Below are 23563 nucleotides of genomic sequence, written 5' to 3'. Positions count from 1 at the left end.
CAGGGGTGGGGGTGGCACACCCACCCGCCCGTGTGAGGGAGATGGAGACAGATCTGGGAGACAGCTAGCGGGAAGGAGACAGAACCAGAGCAGCAGAGACACGGGGGTCCAGGCCCAGGAGGACGGACGACTGTGGAGGGACCCAGGGCGGCCCCAGCAGGTGGGGGAGGTGGGGAGGGTGGTGGCAGCTGCTGGAGGAGGAGGCAGTCCGCAGGGGCTGAGCCCCAGGGGAGGGGGCGGAGCTTGGGGGGACCCAGATGCTGCCACCCAGCCTCTGCCAGCCTCCCACCAGCCCAGCCCAGACAGCAACAGGTAGGAAGCTTCGGTCCAGGTAGGAAGCTTCGTTCAGGCCTTTCACAGCTTGTTCCTCTGCCCGCTTGCATGAGCCCGCCCGCCTGGGGATGAGTGAGTGAGTGAGACTTGGGGTGCCGCCGCCCCTTGTGCTCCTTTGTCACCCATCTCTCTCTCTCTCCCCCAACTTCACTAGCTCCTCTCTTCCTAATCTCTTTCTCTCTTCCTCTCCCCCCCCCCCCGCCCCCATCTCCCTCTGTCCGCCCCATCCCTGCATCTCTCCTTTCCCTTTTCCCCCTCAGTGCCCCTCTCCCCTCCATCACAGTACCCTCTGCCCCACTCCATCCTCTCCCACCCCCACTGCTGCACCCCACCCCTCCACCTCCCCTCTGTCCGTGTCCTCCACGCCTCCCTCATGTGTCATCTGTATGTTTCTCGAACCCCCTTTTTGCTCCCCACTCTCAGCTCTCCATCACTTTCTTCCTCCCCAGTCGCTCTATCCTTCAGTCTCACTCACTGCCCCTCCTGTACCCAGCTCCCCCCACCTCCATCCTGGCTGCCTCGCTGCCCCTTTCCCAGTCTTGACCGGGTTCCCCCCCTCTGGCTGCTAATGAGCATAGGAGCCTTTGAGGTGGCCCGGGCTGGGGTAGGGGCTCCCGGAGGGGGGTAGAGGGGCAGCTGCTGCCAAGGCCCTAATGAGGCCCCCTCTGCGCCCCTCCCGCAGCGATCTTAATTCCCTGTTCTCCCCAGAGCCACCGCTAATTGGCCTGGGGCGGCCCCCTCCCGCGCATGCTCTTTCCCAGGGGTGGGGGCAGGACACCTGGATCCTGGTCCAGCACCTGTGGCCCGTCCTTCTGCCCTCCCTCCACCGCCTGGCAGTCTCCCATCTGTGCTCCTCTCCCCCTTCCCTCCTCCGCTCCTTCCTTCCTCCACCTGCCTCTAGACACCCCATCTAAGCCCCCCTCCAACCCGCACTAACCCTCTCTTCCGTTGTCTGTCTCTGCCTTGGCTGCTTCTTGGTCTCTTCATCTGGCCCCTTTCCATTCTGTTTCCCTGTCCCCCTCTCCACCTGACTCTGGGCTCCCCGTTTGTGAGCCGGCACCCCGTTTGTGAGCCGGCGCCACTGCGTCCCAACACAACCCAGTTACCGGGTCTCCCCAGGGCCTGAGGCACCTCCACCCCGGGACCCAGACTAGCCCTGGCCTATCGCCTGGGCCCCTACTCCGGCCCCGCTTTTAACCCCTTCACCGCCGCAGACATGTCCAACAACATGGCCAAGATCGCCGAGGCCCGAAAGACCGTGGAACAGCTGAAGCTGGAGGTGAACATCGACCGCATGAAGGTGCCAGGTCGGGGGTGGGAGGAAAGCGGGGTCTTCGTGGCGGGGTAGTGGGGAGGAGGAGCGGAGGGCTGGGGGTGGGCTCGGGTCTGAACCCCCGCGGGAAGATCCAGTTGGAACAGGACCGGACTCGGGGAGGAATCCTGGGCTGGGCCGACCTCTGACCTGGACTAATAATGGGCGGGGCTACACAGTGAGGGGCGGGGCCCAGAAGTGGGGCCGGCGCGGGCGGGGTCTCGTGTGGGCGTGGCCTTGGAGCGGGGCGGGGCGTGGTCAGCTCCACCTCGCGCGCCGCAGGTGTCACAGGCGGCGGCTGAACTGTTGGCCTTCTGCGAAACGCATGCCAAAGACGACCCGCTGGTGACGCCGGTGCCGGCCGCAGAGAACCCCTTCCGTGACAAGCGCCTCTTTTGTGTCCTGCTCTGAGTCCTCTCGACAGTTTACCCTCCCTTGCCAAAGTAAGAACCCAATAAATGTGGTGACTGTGGTGGTGGCCGTGTTTTCGGGGAAACTGAGTCAGACACAGAGCTTGGGGCCAGTGTTGGGGAACCTGAGTGCCTTCTCATTCTGAGTGTGTGTGTGGGGGGAATTGGGGGTGGAGGTGAGGATATATGGGGTGTGTGGGTACCCAAGAGGCTGGGAGGAAATGAACGCTGCTGACACGGATCATGGTGGGCGCTCCCTGATCCTGGCTCTGCTTGGATAATCAATTTACAGATGGGAAACTGACAAAAGGTCACCTGGGGGGAAGACAGGACTCCTGTATCCTCGGTACCCGTCAGACTGACCCGTCTTCTCTCTTCCCCTCTCCTGAGTGGGGGGGTTCTTAGGGACCCCATTGCAGCTCACCCTTCTCATCCCTGAAGGACTCCATGTGCTTTGTCCAAATCTGGCTAGTCCCTTCCCCCATCACAGTGCCATCTCTGTCCTTGAGCTCTGCTCTCTGCTCACCCACCTGTTCATTCTTCCCAGTACGCCCTGATACTTGCTCCGTGCTGGGCTCTGTGCTGGGTGTACCTGGAGACTTGGCTGTGGCCGAGACAGCTGGGGCTCAGAATCCAGTGGGAGGCCAGACCTGCCCCCAGACAGCGGTGACCCAAGTGGGCAAGACTGAGTCAGGGAGCCCAAGGTAGCATCTGACTCTGCCTGGGAAAGAGGAAGGGCTTTCAAAAGGAGGGCACACCTGGGATGCGGTGGCCATTAAACTCAGGGGCCTGGGAGGAGAAAAGCGGCAGGCAGAAAGGGAGAGGAGACAAATGAAGTGCACACGCCTTTCTTTGACAATTATTTCTACGTTGTGGGGACACGGGTGGCTCTGACAGGACTCATTCCTGCCCTGTATTTCCAGCTCGCGTCTTGGTGGCCCACAGGACAGAAACACTCTATACGGACAGTGAGCTAATGCTTGGTTGCCAGATTGAAAAAAATAGGAGCACTTCTCACAGAAGCGCATCTTCCTGGTCTTTCCTGACTTGGTCTGGTGCCCTCGGGCGGGCACAGCCCCATAGGCGGAAGTCGGAAGTCGGGCTCTGGACTTTCCAGTTTTCCAAATTCGCCACCAGGCCCTATTGTTTTCTGGTTAAGGTGATAGAAGGCCAAATGCTTTTTTATCATGAAGACTGTATCAGGGCTTCTTACAGTGGATTGAAGAGAAAGGTGGAAAGTCTTAAACCTGTGTCTCTTTTGAGGCTGGGGAAATGCAAACTGAATAAGCTGTGGGTTTGGTGAATTCTTTGTTTTTGGTTTTTCCAAAGATTTATTTTTATTTATTTAGGCATACAAGAGCTGTGGTGTAGGCCAGAATTGTGGGGGTGAGAGGATTCACCAGAGACAGAGTGGGGAGCAGAACAGGCAGATCGACTGAAATCACTGGTGAGGGGTTTAATGGGGAGACAGGAGAGGCCTGTGTGCCTGTGTGCCCTGTGGGTCAGCTCCCTGGTCAAGGATCAAACTCCTGCTGCAGTGGCTGTTGATAGCTTGATAGTCCTGAGACTTTAACCCCTGCACCACCAGGGAGGGCCTGGTTAATTATTTCTACTGATTGGCCTGGGGGCCAGTGTGTGACCCCCTCCCTCTCCTCAGCTTCCATCTTGTGCTGCTCAGTTTGGGGCTGACAGGGGTTGGACCCCAGATATGGATGGAGACTGCTCAGTTCACTCACGGCCTCAGAGAGGGGGTTGTTCACACATCTGGCAAGTGCTCCATTATTCACATTGGATTAGGGTCCCCTGGGCCCCAATTCTGAGCTTCCTGGTGGATCGAGGCAGAAGCGGCTGTAATTACATCTCCCTCCTGCCTCCCACCTCTCAATGGCTCCGGCCTGGTTGCATCATGTCTGGGGGAGCCCCAGGGGAGATAGGGGACAGAGCAAGCCAAGGATGATTTGGAAGGGAAGGTAGAGGGAAGAAATAAACTGGGAGAGAAGTTACCAGAAGAATTGCAGAATTTCACAGAGCCAGCATCTTTGTAGCTCAGAATCTGATATGAGAAGGAATCTAGATTCCCAGGACCAGGGGCCCAGGATTCTAGAGACATCAGCTCTTACGGGCCGGATGCGGAGGGCCAGGATGCTGGGGTCCTGCCCACCTGCCACTACACTGCCAGAGCTCAGCACCTCAGGAGCATATGGGCTTCTAGAACCTCACTGTTGGGACTTGGATCCTTCCAGACCTGGAACTGTGCAGGTCCTTCCTCCTTTGCATTCTAGAGCCTGGGATGGAAGCAAGTGTGCTGGTGACCGGTGGGGGACAGAGCAGGAGGGGGAGGGCTGGAGGGGACTGCCAGGAGGAGGAGGGGCGGGGTGAGCCTGCTCCCAGACATTGAGACAGGCAGGGAGAAGCCAGAGGGACTGGCAGGTCCTGGCCGTGCAAGCCTGGGTAATCTCGTTAGCTGTTTGCCTCTGCAGCAGCAAGGGCTTCCGGTGACTCGGTGACTCGCTGCTCTTTCCTGCCACTGGCAGTATCAGGTCAGCTTTGAGGTCAGGGGTCAAAGTCAGGTCAAGAGGCAGAAGCTAAAGGCCTGGAGAAGTGCCTGTACCCCAGAGTGCCCTCTTACCAACCCCACTCTGCCCCACCCAGCTTCCTGCCCTCTACTGAGAGCAGTGTGTGGCAGCCTGGGGCTCTGGCGTAGCTACAGCCATCATTACTGAGAGTCTTCCACAGCCCCCAAACGGACTCAGTTCACCCTCATGTGGGGGTCCCGTGTTGGGCCTGAGGTTGAAGTTGGAGGAGCCAAAGGATGTCTGCTCAGCAGACTCGGGAGCTGTTCAGGGGCCTTGAGGAATGGAAGTGAGGCTGTCCAGGCAGGGCGGGGCAGGGGCCTGGAGCAGGGCTGGAAGCAGCGACCGGCTGGTTGACAGGGCCCCACGGTGAGTGGACAAAAGGACAGTGGGCAGCGAAAAATGGCCTCTGGCTCCTTATGTGGGCACTGCAACGCGGTATCGCGTGGGGCAGACACAGCAGCCGTGGCGGCAGTGAGGGGACGCGGGCAGACGGAGTGTGCGCACACAGATGCACTGCATTGAGATGGGGTCGGCCTCTTCCCAGGGCCGGGCCAGGAGGCCGGAAACCGCAAGTGAGATGAGGGTGGGCCTGGGGCGAGCCAGGATCCAGTTGGGAGCACATCCAAATGCAGCCTGCATGGGGCTGGGGGCCTGGCCAGTAGGCGTGGGCGAGGCCCGTTTTGGCCCCGTTTCCTGGCCTCCGTGGCGCTTGCCCTCAGGAGGACACACACCCAGATGGGAGCACAGGCGGGATGACTCAGCTGAGGGCCGGCCTGCCCAGCTCCGCTCCGTCCCTCCTCTCCTTGCCTTGTCAGAGGCCACATGTCCCTGTCATGCCTCTGAGCCCCTCGGCCTCTCAGCTCTTGGCCCACTGTAAGTGGGCTGGGGTTTGTTGAATGTCTAATAGCAGCACCAACAGTATTTGAGGGCTTCCTGGAGGTAGGCAGCTGAATTTTCTCTAATCTTCACACAACACCCGAGAAGGGCAAGGCAGCCACCAGAGGGAGACCACTGAGGCTCAGAGAGGGGGATGTTGTTTTCCAGTGTCACACAGCAAGTGACTGACCGGTGGGGTGGGGGAGAAGAGCTTCCAGACCAGCCTCTCTCCCCTGCATCCGGCACCCCTCCACCTATAAATGCACCCCCCAGTAGACATGGACACACAAGTAGGTCTTAGAGCTTAGCACCGGCCTTGCTCACCTTGCTCATCGACTGTTCACTTAGCTCTCTCAGGCCTGAATAACCACACTCAGATCCACACATGAAGCTCACACCCCCACAATCCCTAAATCCCTAGCTCACTCCCTCCCTGTGTGCACCGCCCCCACCCTGTGGCACCCAGGCCCCTCCTCATCTGGGAAATCAGTCTCCAATGGCCTCTGGACCATTCTCCCTCCCTCCCTCTGGAGAGGCCTGAGTTCTCTTCCTAGTGCAGGTGCTGCCTCAGCACCCCCAAACCCCTTTGTAAGGGACCTCTCACCCCACAGCACCTGGAATCCTTTGTGGATTCAGCTGTAGGCTTGGCCCATGGGACCTCATTGGGGCCAGGTCCCAGCAGAGGTGGGCATTTGGGGCCCCCCCGAAGGTGAGTAGATGTGTGTCCAGCCCTGGCCCCGGCCCCGACCCTCAGCGCTCCCATTCCTAATTCCTCCTGGGCCTGGGGCTGGTCTAGGGTCCCTGGTGGGGACTGGAAACCAGTGGGAGGGAGGCTCCGGGAACCAGAGCCCCTCCCCCGCCCCCTGCAACAGCCCTGATGCTGAAACAGGATGCGCGCCTGGCAGGCATCATCCTTCATTAATACGCTGTAACTTCCTGAGTCCCCTTCAGCGCCCAGAGCTGGAGAGCAGTGAGGGGCCAGGGACCAGGTGGCTGGGGGGCTCAAGACCCAAACACACAGGCACCCAGAGTTGGCTCTCGGTCACTTGAGGAGAGTCTGGTATGGGTGAAGCTGGGGTATCCATCCTGCCGGAAGGAAGCCGGGATGCAGCTGGTGGTGGGTGATAGGGAGGGCGGATCTGGGGTGCGGGGAAGTCTGCCACTGCCCGCTGCCCACGCTCGGGGTCAAGGGCAGCCTGCCCGCCTTGTATGTGGCACGGCCCTGCACAGCTCACCCTCGCTTCACCAGGATGTGCGGCCCCAGTTGGCACCAGGCCCGCGAGCTGCTCACTCCACTGCATGCAGGAGGGAGCGAGACCCACGGCCCATCCCTGTCCGTCCACCCCAGGGAGGTGGACAGGTGGAGGTGGGGGCATTGTATGTGTGAGACCAAGAGTTTGTGATTTCCACACTTAGACTGGCTCCCTGAAAAAGAAGGGGTGCCTGAGAGGGTGCCCCAAGACCCACCTGGTGCTCAGGGATGGGGGGACGAATGGAGGCCCTGGGCTCGGGGGGACAAGGACAGGTGACCGTGTGCTGGCAGGTGGGACACAGGGGCTGACAGGCAGGCAGCCGGGAGGGGTGAATGAGGGGGATGCTGGACTCTGGACAGCTATTTGGGGCCAAAATATTCCTGTAGGTCAAGGTCGCCAGAGAGTGGTGTAGGTCCTGGGAGTGCTGGTGTGGGAGCAGAGGTGGCCCCCAGGCTGCCCCCAGGGTGCTGGGCTTTGAGCCCCTCCTCCCGCCTCCTGGGGGGCTCGCAGGGTGAGCCTGCGGGCTGAAGCTGCAGGACTGCTCCCGGGCCTGACATTTTCCCCCTGGCTGGCCACCTCCTTCACAGACTTCTTCTGGAAGGACTGACTTGTGTCCAGGGAACAGAAATCTCAGTGGTGCCTGGAAAACACTGCATCAGGGAGGAATTTCCTGGTCATTTCTCAATCCCTGGGCAAGGTCTAACCCCAGGGCCTGGAGCCCAGAATAGATCCCAGAGGCCACCCCCCACAGCTTCCCAGACTGGTCACTGTGGCCCTCGAGGTCCGTTGCAGACCCACTGTGAGCGCCAAGCTCCGGGGTGATGGCTGTATGACCCGCCCCCCCCCCCAAGACCTTGGCGGAGGTGGGGGGAGGTGGCAGGTGGCTCCGTGATGGGACGAGAGGACACTGGGTGGGAGGCAGAGGCTCGAGCTGGGCTAACTGGGCAGGGGGCACAGAGCCATGGAGCCAGAGAGCCTGGGAAGGGGAGGGAGCCAAGGGGCCTCTGGAGAAGGCAGGGGAGGGAAGGCGGGGCAGAGAGAGGAAATGAAAAAGCCGGGGCTAGCAGGCAAGCTGAGTAGGGAGGGCTGAGGGAGGGAGGGAGGGAGGGAAGTGGGGAGAAGCTGACACACGCAGACCCACCCGGAGCCTGGGAAGGAGAGGAGGGACTGACAGACACCTCAGAGGTGCGGCTGGGGAGCCGGACAGGCAGAGCAGGGGCTGGAAGCGGGGTAGGGGAGGAGGGCCAGGCGGGGGGCAGAGAGGGAGGAGCAGGGCAGAGAGCCCGCCAGAAGGACCGGGGACCCAGAGAGGCGAGGGGCGGGGAGAGACGCAGAGGAGGCCAGAGAGACAGAGACAGACAGAGACCCAGGCGGGGACAGAGGGCAGACAGGAAAGGAACACGGCGGGCGAGAGGAGCCCTGTCTGCAACGGGGTCACCGACAGACCCCCGGGGTGGGGCGCCGTGGGCAGGATGGAGGCCGGTGTCTGAGTGCCCAGCAGGCCGCCCCCCGCCCCCCCGGGGACCCCCGCAGTCCAGGCCTGGGGGCCAGGATGGCCGATGACTGCCGAAACCTCACCTACGTCCAGGACTCGGTGGGCCCGGCCACCAGCACCCTGATGTTCGTGGCAGGCGTGGTGGGCAACGGGCTGGCGCTGGGCATCCTGGGGGCGCGGCGGCGGTCCCGGCCCTCGGCCTTCGCGGTGCTGGTCACCGGGCTGGCGGTCACCGACCTGCTGGGCACGTGCTTCCTGAGCCCGGCCGTGTTCACGGCCTACGCCCGCAACAGCTCGCTGCTGGGCCTGGCCCGGGGCCGGCCGGCCCTGTGCGACGCCTTCGCCTTCGCCATGACCTTCTTCGGCCTGGCCTCCACGCTCATCCTCTTCGCCATGGCCGTGGAGCGCTGCCTGGCGCTCAGCCACCCCTACCTCTACGCCCAGCTGGACGCGCCCCGCCGCGCCCGCCTGGCCCTGCCGGCCATCTACGCCTTCTGCACCCTCTTCTGCGCGCTGCCGCTCCTGGGCCTGGGCCAGCACCAGCAGTACTGCCCGGGGAGCTGGTGCTTCATTCGCCTGCGCTCCGCCGAGCTGGGCGGCTGCGCCTTCTCGCTGGCCTACGCCAGCCTCATGGCCCTGCTGGTGGCCGCCATCGTCCTCTGCAACGGTTCGGTCACCCTGAGCCTCTGCCGCATGTACCGTCAGCAGAGGCGCCACCAGGGTGTGGCCGCCCCCGGGCCCCGGGCGGGCGAGGACGAGGTTGACCACCTGATCCTGCTGGCCCTCATGACGGGCATCATGGCCGTGTGCTCCCTGCCCCTGACGGTGAGTCCCCTCTGGCGGGCTGGGCGGTGCGGCGGCCTGGGGGTGACGCTTCTGGGGTGGGGAGACTGAGAGGCGGCAGGTGGAGGCTCGTTGGAGCCGGCAGTTCCCAGCCTCCCGGAGAGGCAGCTGCCCGCTGGCTCGGCCCCCTTGCGCCCCGCCCACATCTCCAGAGGTCCTCGTCACCTGCACCCCAACACCCCTCTCTGCTCCAATAATGCTGAGCCCCAGTCTTCGTCAAGGGCCCGCTCTGTGCCCGCCGGCGCCGGTGGCTCACGGACACACGCTCAGAGAATCTTCCAAACGACCTCAAGCTCCATGAGTGTTTAAAACAGACGCGACTGCTGGGTCGTCACCATTTTTACAGACCGAGGGGCCCGTCTCTTGGCACGATCACACAGAGCCAGGTCTGGCCCAGCTCCTCCGACTCGGGTCTGAACCCCCAGCCCCAGCCCCGCCCCACCTCGGTTCTGCCCTTCCCACCCGCCAGCTTTGGGGGGGCCTCGGTGCCCCCACCCCGTCATCGTGCCCACAGTCTCAGCCTGCTTTTCTTTTTAAAATGCAAGGGCAGGACACCATGTGAAGGAAGTCAGAGCTTTCTGGGGGTGACGTGACGGCCGTAGACAGATGGGCACGGGGACACCCATGTGCACCCCATTTGTCTCCTATATGGCGGCTGTGGGTTATTCCCCAGGGCTTTTTCTCCCCGGGTGTATTTGTTACTTATTTTGCATCTTATTTCCTTCCCCTCTGACAGCCCCTGGCCCCATCCCCCATGCCTGCCAGCAGCAAGTGGGAGCCAGGCAGAAAGGTGGGGTGTGGGGCATGGAGAAAGGTGGGTGCTGCTTGACACCTTCCCTCTGTCCTCAGATCCGTGGCTTCACCCAGGCCATCGCCCCAGACAGCAGGCAGATGGGGGACCTCCAAGCCTTCCGGTTCAACGCCTTCAACCCCATCCTGGACCCCTGGGTCTTCATCCTCTTCCGCAAGGCTGTCTTCCAGCGGCTCAAGCTCTGGTTGTGCTGCTTGTGCTCCAGGCAGGGCCACGGAGACTCCCAGATGCCCCTCTCCAGGCCTGCCCCGCGGGGCAAGAGCCCAGGGGCCCCCACTGCTCTCAGGGGAAAGGAGGGGAGCTGGGTGCCTTTGTCAGCCTGGGGCGAGGGCAGAGGTGCCCCCTTGCCGCAGGCACCACAATCAGGCAGCCCTGCAGGAGCCCCGTCCAAAGTGGGGTCTGCTTGCTCCCTCTGCTGACCCCCGCCCTGTCTTCTGGGGGCAGGAGGCAGAGAACCCTGCTCTTCCGAACCAAGGCCGCGGTAGACAGGCGGGGAGGGGACTCCTGGAGCCGATGCTGGACAGAACTGTGAGCCCCTCAATTCAGGGGCCGTCAGCTGCTCTTTCTCCTCCTCTGGGACCCCCGGAGACAGGCCTGGGGGGAGAGGGAAGTAGGAAGTTCGTCCTGCAGCTTTTTAAAAAGGAACCGTTCTCTCAAAATAACCAGAGGCTCGCTGCCCCGGCCTGGCCCTCACCGCCACCCATCTCAAGTCTAAATATTTACATGGCGGGGTTCCCAGCAGCTTCTGTGCGCAGGTCTGCTGAGCTGGGCTTGCAGCCCCCCCCACCCTTCGCCTGCCCCCAGTCCCCGGGGACTCCCCCAGGTCACACCATGTCAGCCTTCTCTGTCCCCTCAAGCTCCCAGTCTGCCTCGCTGCTGGTTCCCATCACACCTGAGAGCCCCGGCCACCAGGGGGCACGGGGCGGAACGGGGTGGTTAAGGTGGGAGGGGGCCTGTTACATTATGGGGTGACACTGCTAAGCAGGTACCAGAACCTGGCTTGTTGGACACAGGATGTGGATTGTGGGGGCAAGGGGTGGAGATGGGGGAGATGGGGGGTGGGTTGCAGGGGCTGCCCCCAGTGCACCCCACGGACCTGGTCCTTTTATAAATAGCTGTCTCCTTAGAGAGACTTTCACCTCAGCATCCTTAGAGTCCTCGCAAAGGGTCTCTGTCCTGCCCTGGATGCCACCCTGGGGTGGTTTCCAGTCTCTCTCCCTCCCCTGCCCCACCCCTGCTTTCAGAAGGGCCCAGAAGAATGGAGAATGCTGGGGGAATGAGCCGAGTGGCAGGGAAGGAAGCGGGGCTGGGGTGGTGGGAGGGTGAACAGTAAAGTCCCCCCACCCATGCCGCCCCAGGTCCCCTCTCAAACCTGCTTCTGGGTTCAAACAATAAATGCACAGGGGTGGGGGCGTCGGCAGGAGAGAGCCTCCTATGAAGATGACCCAGGCAAAAGCGTGTCCCCAGGAGAGTGCCCCTCCCTCCCCCACCTGCCCCAGGGCCTGCTGCTCTGCAGAGGTGGGGCCTGTCCGGAGAGGCCCCCAGGTCGCCCTAGGAGGCAGAACAGGTGGAGGTGCGGGTCTCCCGCTCCCTAGCTCTGGCCTGGACTTCTATCCGGGCCTTGGTGTCGTTTACGGTACTTAGCTGGGCACTCACGGTCCCCCCTCAGGAGCAATTAGGCACCGAGCCTGGGATGAAGCGGCTTACTTCAGGGTCTGCTGCAGCTGCTCACTATGAATCTGATCTCAATAAAGGGGAAGATGGTTCTGGCAGAGCAAGAAACAGGTCGGGTAACTGACTGCCTGCTGGGTCTGGGCTTCCTCTGCGTGATAGAATGTTCTGGAACCGGACAGCCACTCAGCATCGCCAATGTACTAAGTGAACGGCACTTGAGAATGGTTCCGATGGTCAGTTTGATGTTATGGGCATTTTACACACTAAAAAAATGCTAAAACAAAAAATAAATGGAGGTTGTTGGTAGACTTTTAGAGCAGCTGGTGGGATCTAGTAGCCAAGTTGACTTGCACAAAGAAACAAAATAAAATCTGGCCAAGACACATGAGGTGGGGCTCGCCTTTGTCACCAAACTGGTTGCCCCCAGAAGAAACCCAAGAAAGCCCCTGGAGGGCGGGATGAGGGGGCGCACAAGGGCATTTGGGCAAGAGCCGTGGGGGCGAGGGCACTTGCCCCTTGCCCCTTTGCTGCCCCCAAGATGGGTCCTGTCGCCATTCCCGTTTCTTTCAGGGGCAGGTTAAGGGGAGGAAGGATCTGAGGCTTGCCGCTGTTTTCCTGCTGGTGCTCAGCCTCAAGACCTGACGTCTCCGGACTCCCCCTCTCCTCTGGCTCTCACCCCTGGCCCAGAAGTCTATGCGGTCTGCCAGGTCAGCCCCCCCACCCCCACTGCCCTCTGTGGTGATTTGGAACCCCTCTCTCAGATGGAGGCCACTGATTCCAGCCGCCCCATCAGCTCTGCCAGCTGCCTCAGTGCTGCCTGCCCGGCTGAGTCACTGCTTGCAAGCCTTGGGGCCACTGCCTGGGGGTTGAGGGCCAACCCACGTGCTTTCGCAGCCACGGGCAATATCCCGGGTTTCCCCGCAGAGCCCGTGACCTTTCTGGGGTCAGACTTTTTTTGTTAAGATTTATTTATTTATGCATACAGAACTGGGGTACAAGGCAGAGGTGTGGGAGGGTGAGAGGAGTCACCAGAGACAGAGCGGTGAGCAGAACAGGCAGACTGACTGAAGCACACTGCTGAGGGGAGCAGCTGGGAGACAGGAGAGGTCTGCTGCGCCTTGTGGGTCACTCCCTGGCTGGGGATTGAACTTGTACTGCAGTGGCCGCGGGTAGCTTCACAGTGCTGCACTTTAAGGTGTTGCGCCAGCAGGGAGGGCCCTGTTTTCGTGCATTAGCATCGGGCCTGACCCACAGGTGGGATGTAACCGTGGACCACAGCCCAGGGAGGCTGGTCCCAGGCTTTCTGTGGACACTGCCCCACCTGCTGGCCACACTGGAAATGACACATAGACGTGACCCCCGAGCTGGGGCGCTAGTCAGTCACAACCCTGGGGAAGGGAGGTGAACCTCCTTTCCCTCCCGGGGACGCTGGCTGGCACCTCCAAGCATGCCCCCCCTCCAGTCACTCACGGGGGGCTTCGTGCTGTCCTAGCAGAGCTGTATGCCGCGCTGCAAACGCTCCCCACCCTAGATGCGCCTCTGCTTTGGCTGCTGTCAGCGCCCCTGTCCATTAGAGGCTCAGATGCCAGCTACCGGAGCTGAAGGGAAGTTATGGTTATTAATAATGCAGCCTGTGTGGAAGGCAAAGTCTTTCAAAGTTCAGGGCCCCAAGGGCAAAATTAAGGAGCAGACGGTAGGCAATGGGGTGTTAAAAGCATGGGTGTTAGACCCTGGGGCCATCTGGGGTTTTCAGCTCCAGTTCAGCCACTTCCAAGAAGGGTGGGTGAGGTATTCCCAGTTCGGCTCCCTTCCTTCCTGTCAGACCTGTGGATCGCCCATTTCAGGCGGGAGCTGGCACGCCATACATGGTGCTGAGTTTTACTAAGGTTCAATCTGGCCTGGGTGAGAGTGAAATGAGGTCTAGAAAGTGCTTGACAAGTCTCCCGAGGTGGGTATTCTTATGAGTCCCCAGTTTAATCACTTTAAAAAAAAGATTTATTTATTTATGCACACAAGAGCTGGGGTACAGGCCCGGGGTGGGGGTGAGAGCATTCACCAGAGACAGAGTGGGAAACAGAACAGGTGGATGGACTGAAATCCACTCCTGAGGGGAGCAGTGGGGAGACAGGGGAGGTCTGCTGTGCCCTGTGGGTCACTCCCTGGCCAGGCATCGAACTTGTGCTGCAGTGGCTGCAGATAGCTTCATAGTGGGGCGCTTCAACACACTGTGCCACCGGGGAGGCCTCCATGCCCCATTTGGCAGCTGCAAACTGAGGCCTGGCAAAGTGAATGCTCAGCGGCTCAGAAGGGGCCAAGGCTTGGTCATTGAGGCTTGGCAAGGGCAGACACAGCAGCAAGCAGGCACCCTGGCGAACAGCCCGGCTGGTTCTGCGGGTCACCAAACTGTCTTCATCTCAGGTGAGACCAGAATTCCCCGCTGTTATCCTGGCCAGCTCCAGGACCCACCACCAGGACCCTGGCTTCAGTCAGGCCTTCTCCTGGCTGGGCCTGGGGCCTGTCGGAAGTCAGCCATTTTTTTTTAATTTAAAAGACCATTTACTTTAAAACCAGGCAGCTGGGTGTAGACCCTGGGGGTCAGCTCAGCCACTTTATATATAAAAAAAAAGATTTATTTATACACACAGAACTCGGGGACAGGCCAGAGGTGTCGGGGTGAGAGGATTCACCAGAGTGGGGAGCAGAACAGGAGACTGACTGACACCCACTGCTGAGGGGAGCAGCAGGGCAGAAGAGCTCTGCACTGGCTGTGATAGCCCCACAGTGCTGAGCTTTCGCGCTGGTGCCACCAGGGAGGGCTTTGCCACTTTTGACTTAAGAATACCATGAGCTCTTACTCTTTACACTCTCCAGTCTTTGCTGTGCCCCGAACACCACAGGCACATCAAAGGTGGCACAAAGCTGGAGTTCTGGGCAAATAGCTGGCTGCTCCCGGCTGCCTGCCCCAGGCAGCCGCCCAGGAAGACGCAGCTGGGCCTGATCTCTGGGCCAGGACAGCCCCCAGGTGGGGCTGCCAGAGCCTCCCTCCTTCCGGGCCCGAAAAGATACACGGAGGAAAAGGAATCTTCACTCCGCCAAGTCCTGTCTCCTGAAACTCCTGCCCAGCCGGGGGTGAGTACCCCTCTCAGAATGTCTGGGGCCTGTTATCTGTTTGCCCACGCGCCCCGGAACAGGGAGCAGAGGGGCTCTGGCGTCATATTTTGGGAGGGGCCTGCGGGCCCATGCCTGGAGGAAGCCGAGCGCCCCTGGTGCTGTGCACGCGCTTGTTTCGGATCCCCTCAGCCCTGGCTCTCCCTGGCCCTACTGGGGGCGACTGGAAGCCCCAGGCGCTCAGGAGCACGCCTCTTGTCAGGGTTCAGCTCACTTGCCTGTCTGTCTCACTCGCTCTGACAAGGCACCCCCTCTCCAAAGCACCTGTTGAGAATCCCAACAGACTGGGCCTGCAGGGTCTGACCCTGACTTCTGGAAACCTCACTGGCTTCCGAGTTGTGGCCTTGGGGTGACCTGTCTGCCCTGCCTGTGTCGCTTCCTCAGAGGACACCTCTGAGGAAGCCTTCTGCTGCCGTCAGGCGTCACGCACCCGTCAGGCCTCAAGCTGCATCCCCCCCAGCTGGCACAACCCGCCAACCCCAGGCCTTCTGGGGTCTGGCTGGAGAAAGCCTGAAGCAAAGGCAGGGCGCAGGCCCAGAAACCCACACAAGATGAGGAGAGCCAAGTCAGGTAGTCACTGTATTTTATTGGAAAACATTGATATATATTTTTCTTCACAGCTTAAACTGAACACAATATTGCCCGGTTAAAAAAAAAAACAACAAAAAACCAAAATCAAAACACTCCGAAAAAATGCCTACAGCCTCCCGTCTAACCTGCCCTCGTCCTCGGCTCCACAGGTGCCAGACCCACCCTCCCTGCCTCCCCCAGGCTGGGCGCCAGAGGGCGGTGGGGATTCTCAAAGCTGGGCAGGTCCAGGAAAAGCCACTTGATCGACCTGGGGGTGGGGGTCGGGTCTGATGGAATAAACAGAAACGGGAGCAATGCAGACACCGATCTGCCCACACTGACTTACTTGTCCCAGAGGCGAACGCCAGAAGCGAGGTCACGGATCATGCTCTCCGGTGGGGTGGGGGGCAGGCAGGCAGGCGGAGGGGGGCAGGCAGGCGGACAGCGCACGAGGGGAGCCAGCCAAGTCTCGCGGAGAAGCGCGGGCAGAGCCGGTCCTGGGCAGGCAGCCGTCCCGGGCAGGTCGCTGCCAGGATGGCCTTATTGCGGGTGTGTCCTCTCCAGCGCAGTGGGCGCATCCTCCCACTCCCCACCCTCCAGCCAGCCAGCCCGGCATAGGTCTTGACAAAATCAAAAGGTTCAGGGGCAGAAAGAAACAGGACAGCCAGCACAGGACAAAGCAAGGGTCCCCAGTCCATCCCAGAGGGGACCCCAACGCCAGAGGCCCAGAGGGCGGTGTGGTGCGTGCGAGGGAGCCGCAGGGGGTGTTAGCACCAGGTATTTACACAACAGCTCAGATCGCTGGAAAGTGGCCTGCAGTCTGCAGGGGGGCGGCTGTGCAGCCCCCACCTGGCCCAGCCCTGGAAAGCCATCGGGTGGTCTCAGGACAGCAGCCAATGGGATCTGAGTGCTTCCCACTGTGGCCCCCTTCTCGAGTCGGCCCGCAAGTGGGGGTGGGCCGGGGGGCCAACACTCCGCTGCCTGTCACCCCTCCCAGGCTACATCCACTTGACACGCAACTCCGGGACCCCTCAACCCTGCTGGAAGGCCTGCCCCAACCCCCGCCCCAAAGGCGGCTGGGACTGGCCCAGGGAGCCGCAGGGCCGGCTGCATGCAGCAGCGAGCATGCTCTCCTGCCCGGGCAGGGCCTCGAGCCCACCCAGCAGGTCCCGGGACGGGGCCGGCCGCCACCCCAGCACCCAAAATAAGATGACAAACGGAAGGAGACAAAATGAAATGGGGGGAGCCACCCGGGCGGGAGGAGGAGGGCAGAGGCTCCCCTCGGGGAGGGGCTTCGTCTTGTGAACGTGTCAGGCCTTGGAAGATGTGAGTGGGAGAAGGGGAGGCCAAAGGAAGAGATGAGGGGCAGGGAGGAGGCTCAGGGAGGAGGGAGAAAGAGCAGTCATGCAGCTTGGGACAAATCTTTTGTCGCTTTATCAGATTCTCAGTCAATCAATTGGTGTTTGCTAGAACCGGGTACGCAGGGGAGTGTCGAAGAGAGTGCGCGCGCGAGAAGAGAGATCAAGAGGACGGGCATCGCCAGCTGCCCGGGCCTTCACTTCGCAGTCATCATCTGTACAAACTCTGTGAAGTGAGAGGGGGCAGGCCGGTGAGTGGGGTGCGCCTCAAGGCCCGCCCCGACATGGCTCCCGGCCCGGACCTGGCCACCTCACCTTCATAATTGACCTGCCCGTCCCCGTCGATGTCCGCCTCCCTGATCATCTCATCCACTTCCTCATCCGTCAGCTTCTCCCCCAGGTTCGTCATGACATGACGCAGCTCCGCCGCGCTGATGTAGCCGTTGCCGTCCTGGGTGTGGGGGGGCGGGGGCTGTCAGTCACCCCCACTCAGCCGGAAGGCTTCCCGAGGCTGCAGACCGGGATGGGCCCTGGGCCCCTGGCCTCCCAGGAGCGGCCACCCAGGCTGCGCTTGGGTTGGGTGTCCTGAGCCACCCGGGCAGGACACTCACCTTGTCGAAGACACGGAAGGCCTCTCGGATTTCCTCCTCACTGTCTGTGTCCTTCATCTTCCTGGCCATCATGGTCAGGAACTCCGGGAAGTCGATGGTCCCGTTCCCTGCAAGGGAAAGGGAGGTGGTTTGCGCTTGGTCTGGACCTAGGAGAGGCCTGGCAGAAGAAAGCCTGCCTCTCCGTCACCCCAGGAAGCTCCCGTGGTCGCTGGGGCTGACCCGCCTCAAGGGGCTCACCATCTGCGTCCACCTCGTTGATCATGTCCTGCAGCTCCGCCTCAGTGGGGTTCTGTCCCAGGGATCTCATCACTGTCCCCAACTCCTTGGTGGTGATAGTGCCGTCTCCATCCTTGTCGAAGAGGGAGAAGGCCTCCTTGAACTCTGAGGGGAGGCCAGCGAATTAGATGAGGAGGACCACAGGGACACCCCAACTTTGGGGTGCTCGGTGCCAGCCCAGGCCCTCGCCTGCCTTCTTTCGGCCCGTGCTGCGCCGGGCGCAGCTGCCTGCCTGGCCACCGCTGCCGGGTGGGCAGAGGGAGCATGTGAGAACTGTCTTTCGATAACTCGCTTTCTTTTTGGTCTCTGGCGGCAGCTTCTTGCTCAATGATGAAATCACCAGTGTCATGGGGTGGACGGGCGTCGAGAGAAGCACCCAGCAGCGCCGCTGGCCGCGGGAGCTGGCTGTGCAGCCAGGCTGCAGCAGGCCCTGGCCGGCAGTGAGCCCTCCCGACTGCCCTGCCAGCCCAGTGCCCGGCCCGACGCCACCTGCTGCCAGGGGAGGAGCTGAGCAGAGGCAGGGGTGCGGGGGTGGTCGGCAGCCCAGCGAGCAGGCTGACGGACAGGCTGACGGACAGTGCGTGGGGTGGGAGAGAAGGCTGAGCCTGCAGGGGCAGGAGAGGAGCACGGCGCCCGGCGAGTGGGAAGGCCGCAGCTGGGCCGAGTCGGGTCGGAGTGGAGCACGTGGCTCCTGCCCTCCCACCGGGCCCATTTTGGCACCTGGTGCTGCTCCCTCCCCCTGAACCTCCAGAACAGATGCCTGGCAGCCTATTCCCAGAGAGTGTGGGCTGGGGCGAGCTGGTGGACAGGGCAGAGAGGGGCGTGTGCGTTTCTGCTCCACAAGGGCAGAGCTGGGGTGCGGGAGGCAGGTGCCCTAACGCGGCTCAGGCCTATGCCCCCAGGGCGATGCTCCGTCTGAGGCGGCAGCACCTGTGCCAAGGCCCTATTCTTGGGGGGCCAGAAATGGGGGACAAGTGTGCAGAGACGGCACTCACGGTCACGCAACAAGTAGGCTTTCCTTGGCCAGGCTGGAAGTGAAGAGGCTGAAAGATGGGGAGTGGGGGGCGTGGGAGCCAAGGCGGGTCCCCCCTCCTCCTCCTGCTGGGAAGGCTGGAACCTTCCACGGAACCCACTGCCCCTGACTGCCACAGTGGGGCGAGTCGCTGGGGCCCCAGGGGCCTGGATCCATGGCCTATCTGCTCTGGGCCGGCACGAGGCTAGGGCAGTGAACTCTCCTCGGACAGCTCATAGTCTGGGCGGGACACGGACACCCCCGCCGTGACACAATAGTTCCTGCAGTGGCCACTGCGGGGCTCAGGTTGGGGGAGACTGCGAGAAAGAACGAGAGGGGATCCAGGATTTCTTGCAGAGGACCTGGGGATACATGATGGTTCCTTTATTCATTTACTTGGCCAAGAAAAAACGGCTGGAGCGCGCATAGTGTCTGAGGGCTGAAGACACAGCAGTTCCCCTGAGGAACTCCATCTAGTGGCGGGAGCTGCAGATGGCGAGAGGGTTCCAGGACAGGGACAGCGGGGCGAGAGCAAGGGAAGGCCTCTCCCCATGGCTGGGGGGTTGCAACTCGCAAGAGACCGCAGGGGCGGGTGTGACAAGCCATCTCTGGGCAGCTGGAAAGTGGGGCAGAGCCCTGCAGCGCCACGGAGGCAGGGCACCCCCTGAGCCCAACTGGTGCTCACTGCAGCCACGGCTGGAGGCCCCGGGGTGACCTTGCCAGGAGAGGAACCCCACCTCTGGCAGGTGGGAAGACTTGTCTCAAGTCCATGAGCACTAGGTCTCCCACACGTCAGTGTGCCACGCACATGAGATGGCACAGGGACACAAGTAACTCTGTAGTGTGCTCATTCCCGGGGGACTGAGGTTTGGCTGGGGACGAAGCCCCCCCCAAGGCGGGAGGAGGGGGAGCGGGAGCGGGTAGGCTCACCTGCGATCTGCTCCTCAGTCAGCTGGTCAGCCTGCAAAAGGAGGAGAAAGTTAGCCGCGTGCTAGCCTGCGCCCTCTGGTGAGGCTGGTGCCACACAGCAGTGCCAGACCTGGGCCGGAGGAGCAGTCAGGCTGGGGCAGGGCCAGGGCCTGGGGGAAGTGTGGTGAGCCAGGACGCCGGGCGCATGGCCGAACGGGAGGCTGGCAGCACGCAGGGTGTGAGCTGCCAGGGCCCAGGGGTTGCCAGGCATAACCCAGGGCTCTGGAGCCACAGCAAGGGGGACACTCGTGGCCCAGCCCCAAACCCCAAACCCCGCTGCCCACACAGCATGGTGCTCACGGCAGGGAGCCCCAGAGGCTGGGTAAAGGGAGCATTTGCCCACTGGCCTCATCAAACAGCAAGAGGGCGCCAAGCTGCAAGAGGCCAGTCCTCGGGTAGGGCACGGGGAAGATGCCCAGTGCCTCTGTGAGTTTGTGTCACCTCTCTGGAGGCGCCAGGTCCAGGCAGGGTGGACCCAGGGACACAGCATCCTAGCTGATGGCTCTGAGCTGTTCAGTGGCCCGGCCAGCACCCCGCCAGCGGGCAGCCGCTCTGCACCCTTCTTTTCTGTCTGGGGCGGAGGGACACTGGTGAATGGCCCACAGAAGAGGCAGGAGGGTGGCGAGGGCCAAGGGACTAAAGTCGGCTTCCTCGGCTGTGCTGCAGTTTTTAACCCTTCCGAGCCCTGGCACTCTGGGGAGTGGCCAGTGGGTGGCAGGCCGCCCTTGCTGCATGCGGGGTTTGGGGGTGGAGTGAGGACAGGCAAGCATTAGCCTGTCCTGCAGGTCTGGGACCAGCCCAGGATTCTCAGGGGCTGGGGGCAGCTGTAGGCAAATCTCAGCTTTAGGCAGCAAAATGATGCTTTTTCCTGGGTTTTTCTGAATGCTGCCAAAAGGCGCCCCTAATAACTGTGGGTGCAGATGACTGCTCCCCTGGGTCCCCTTCTGTTCACAGCAGGGGAAGGGGCTCCACATCTCCAGCAAGGTTCAAGCCCTGGGGGCGGAATGCACCCCAACTGAGGCCAACTCTTGTGTGTCTTTGCATTATGCCAGAGAGGTCCCAGAGCTTCCGTGAGGCCAGCAGCACCTCCCTGCCCTTCCCCACTCCTGTTCCAAATACTGAGCATCAGTCACATCAGAATTGGCCTAAAACGTCCTTTTTTTCATCTAAGGGAAGAACTGGAGGCCAAGTCCCGAGCAGACAGCACAGTGGAGGGAGAACCGAAGCAGCGGTGGCAGAGTGCAAAGGCCCGTACGGAGGCACCGGCCACTGTGCCGTTCTGGAGGGGTCTCAAGTCTACAGGGGAGGCGAGGTGGCCACCTGGAGATGCTTCTGCACCTGGCAGCCCTGGCTCCTATGGGCAAAGCAGCCCGACGGAGCCCCGGGGTGCCGAGTGAGGAAGCTGCTGGGAGTAAGAAGAGGCTGGGCCTTGGCTGCCACCACCTGCCCTCACGCTCCTCTCCTGGTCTGGATGGGGGGCTCCCGGCAGCACACCCTGCCCATCCCTCCACTCGGTGCAGCCCCCACCCTCTGGCAGGAGCCGGCGAGGTAGGCTGCAGAGTGCCCAGGAGCCAGCCACTCCCAGCAGGCAGGCTGAAGGCGCAGCTGAGCGGCACTGCCGCTCCTTATGGGGTTGCTGCAAATAGGCGTGGCTCCGCCTCTCCCTCCTGGTAAGGAGACCCTCTCCCTGGCACCGTGCAGGAAAGGTTACCCAGCTGAGGGCAGGGCAGCGCCTAGGAAACAGATGATCTGAGAGGGAACCCTGGCCAGGGGCTCCTTCTTTGGGCTTCTTCCCTTTCCAGCTCTGGAGATTTTTAAGCCTGCACCAAAAATTGTCTCCCAAATGACCCAGCTGGTCTTGTGCTTCCTGAGCCCTCATTTTAGGCTTCAGCAAGGAGATGGACAAAAACAAAGTCTGGGGGGAGGGGGAGCGGGTATTATTTCTCCGCCTGGCCGCAGCCCCCAGCCAACGCCAGAGAGCAGTGTTAGATGAGATCAGAAACCAAGGCCAGGGCCCCTCACCAGGGCCAAGGAGGAGCCTGGGTGCTCAGGACAAAGTCCGAGGCCAGCTAGCAGGGACCTGTCCCACCCATACCTTGCTGACACAAAGGGAAAGAGAAACTAGTGCTGGGGCCAAAGCCCAGGTCCTGTTGTGGAGGGGCTGAGCATTGGCACTTGCGAGGGCTTCAGGGCCCCTAAGCCAGGCTCCGCCGGGGGACACTGGGAGGGTGGCAGGAGGCGTCAGGTCTGTGTCAGCAGCCTGAGACCTGATACACAGCAGCGGCCGCCTGTTCTCCCCAGCCTTGCCAGGGAGGATGGCTGCGCACGCTTCTGAGCTGAGCCTGGGGGGGCTGTGGGTGTTGTGGGTGGCAGGGAGGAGGAGAGAAGTAGTCTGCTGGTTTTCTCCCAAAGCACCAGCTTTGTGAATTAAAGAAGCCCCCCAAGGGGCTGAAGGACCTATGAAGGGATCTCTCTGGCCGTCCTGCAGGGGCAAGCTCTGCAGCCCCCACCCCCAGGCTACAGGAATTGGCGTGCGATTGTCACCAACGCCACAATGTACTGCACTGTCATTTGGCACAAGTGAGGAGGTGCAGAACTGCCCGCCGGCCGAGACAGGAGGGAGAAGCCATCACTCCTGTGGGGGAAAAGCCGCTCTCTTGCTCTGAAAGGGGCAGTGAAGGGATGCGGTGCTTGACTAAAAAAGCTGGCTCATCCGATGCACCCCAAACTTTGATTTCTCCCACCCCCATTTCATGCGGCTTCAGTGCGCAATAGGGGCCTGAACTCTGCCCACCTGCTCCTCCGCCCAGAGCTTTCTGCCAGCGCTGCTCTTCCAGGGGAGGGGACACCCTCGGCCACTCCCTCCAGCCTCTGCAGCCCACTCCCCATTCACCAAAAACAGTCTTTGTCCCGGCCCCTCCCTGGAGACTTCAGGGAGCCACCCACATCCCCCGCCAACCCAGGACCACCCATTTCCTCCTCCAGCACCCTCCCCACACCCCACCCAAGCCAAAGTCCTCTCCGACAGCCCCACCTTGGAAACCCACCTTCTCAGGGACCCAAACACGACACTCCTCCCCACCTCCCCCCCAACCCCAACCTCTGCTCCCACCGGGAAGCTCAGAACCTTTCCTGGCGGCGGTCCCCGTTTCCCCATCCAACAAGGGCTCCTGGACCGCACCCCTGCCAGCCTCCCTCGCCATTCCCTCGGAACCACCCCCACGACCCCGATCCACTTCAGTCCCCGCAGGCTCCCCAGAGCATCTTCCAAGCGCCGCCGCCACCCACCCCACCGCTTCCTCCCCTAAGCTCGCGCCTCACCCTCCTCCTCCCCTGCAATGCCGCCTTCCGAGAGCCCCCTCCCGATCGTCTAGGGTCTGATGCGCCAGGGGGAGCCCCCTCCCTGCCCCGGCCCGGGAGCACCCCACCCCGCCCGGGCCCAGCTCCCCGCGGGCCTCCCTCCGCTCCCCGCATCCTCTCTCAGGACTTCATCGCGGCCCAAACAGTCCCCGGCCGCGGCCAGTGCTCCTCACCTCGGCCCCCTGGGGTGCAAACACCCCACTTCAGGGACCGACCGCCCCATCCCGAGTCCAAAAGCCCTTTGCGAGGGTCCAGATGCTCCATGCTGGGTTAAACTGCCCCCCTTTGCGGGCTCCGGTGCCCGTCTTGAAGTCCAAACACCCCTTCTGGGGCAAAATGTCGCTTTGGGGAACCGCTACCCCTCCCAGCCTTTGGGGCTCCAAACGTCCCGACCCAGGGTCCAAAGCCACCGAGCCCCGTGCAGCAGGGGTCCAGAGGCTCTCGCCGGGGTCCGATCGTCCCCCGTTCTGGGTCCTCTCGCCCTCTCTGGGGTCCAGCCTCGCCGGCCCGCTCGGAACCCCCAACCTGGGCGGTCCCTCTGCCTCACTCACCATGGCGAGGCCCGGGGTGTCCGGAGCGCGGGGATCAAGGTTCCTCCGGCGGCGGCAGCAGCTGCAGCAGCTCGAGCTCCGCCGCGCGTCCGCGCCTCCACACTC

The 23563-nt window shown here is 62.1% G+C and overlaps 2 protein-coding genes and 1 non-coding gene across 4 annotated transcripts; 2 read left to right on the top strand and 1 right to left on the bottom strand.

Annotated features, from left to right (window-relative positions):
* Positions 1–312: 312 nt before the first annotated feature.
* On the top strand, positions 313–2005 carry LOC101619643. The gene is made up of 3 exons (XR_001146150.1): positions 313–331; positions 1548–1612; positions 1928–2005. It is a non-coding gene; the product is annotated as an uncharacterized LOC101619643 (transcript).
* A 5875-nt stretch (positions 2006–7880) lies between these two features.
* On the top strand, positions 7881–12153 carry PTGIR (prostaglandin I2 (prostacyclin) receptor (IP)). 2 transcript variants are annotated; one of them, XM_012733817.1, is made up of 3 exons: positions 7881–9080; positions 9320–9484; positions 9948–12153. In XM_012733817.1, exons 1-3 carry the CDS (start codon positions 8313–8315, stop codon positions 10326–10328), a joined length of 1314 nt encoding a protein of 437 aa, XP_012589271.1. In that variant the 5' UTR covers positions 7881–8312; the 3' UTR covers positions 10329–12153. The 2 variants fall into 2 exon arrangements, with proteins under 2 accessions (XP_012589271.1, XP_004694021.1); XM_004693964.2 differs by lacking the exon at positions 9320–9484 and having other exon boundaries at positions 9948–12151.
* A 3159-nt stretch (positions 12154–15312) lies between these two features.
* On the bottom strand, positions 15313–23557 carry CALM3 (calmodulin 3 (phosphorylase kinase, delta)). Its single transcript, XM_004694221.2, has 6 exons — positions 23459–23557; positions 19509–19539; positions 17528–17671; positions 17291–17397; positions 16995–17130; positions 15313–16905 (listed from the first exon to the last, which is right to left on the bottom strand). Exons 1-6 carry the CDS (start codon positions 23459–23461, stop codon positions 16877–16879), a joined length of 450 nt encoding a protein of 149 aa, XP_004694278.1. The 5' UTR covers positions 23462–23557; the 3' UTR covers positions 15313–16876.
* Between the last annotated feature and the right edge of the window lie 6 nt (positions 23558–23563).

The sequence above is a fragment of the Condylura cristata genome, unplaced genomic scaffold (genome assembly GCF_000260355.1).
Source record: "Condylura cristata isolate star-nosed mole 26May11 unplaced genomic scaffold, ConCri1.0 scaffold00041, whole genome shotgun sequence".
NCBI classification, from domain to species: Eukaryota; Metazoa; Chordata; class Mammalia; order Eulipotyphla; family Talpidae; genus Condylura; species Condylura cristata.
This window is presented reverse-complemented; position numbering and strand designations above follow the sequence as displayed.

Excerpts from the sequence above, each read along its gene's own strand:
- PTGIR (XM_012733817.1), top strand. The coding sequence starts at position 8,313 with ATGGCCGATGACTGCCGAAACCTCACCTACGTCCAGGACTCGGTGGGC. Across the intron at positions 9,081-9,319 it reads TGTGCTCCCTGCCCCTGACG|GGCCCGCTCTGTGCCCGCCG; the intron begins GTGAGTCCCCTC and ends GTCTTCGTCAAG. Across the intron at positions 9,485-9,947 it reads GCACGATCACACAGAGCCAG|ATCCGTGGCTTCACCCAGGC; the intron begins GTCTGGCCCAGC and ends CTCTGTCCTCAG.
- CALM3 (XM_004694221.2), bottom strand. Across the intron at positions 17,131-17,290 it reads CCTTCCGTGTCTTCGACAAG|GACGGCAACGGCTACATCAG; the intron begins GTGAGTGTCCTG and ends CCCCACACCCAG. Across the intron at positions 16,906-16,994 it reads CGGGCAGGTCAATTATGAAG|AGTTTGTACAGATGATGACT; the intron begins GTGAGGTGGCCA and ends CTCACTTCACAG.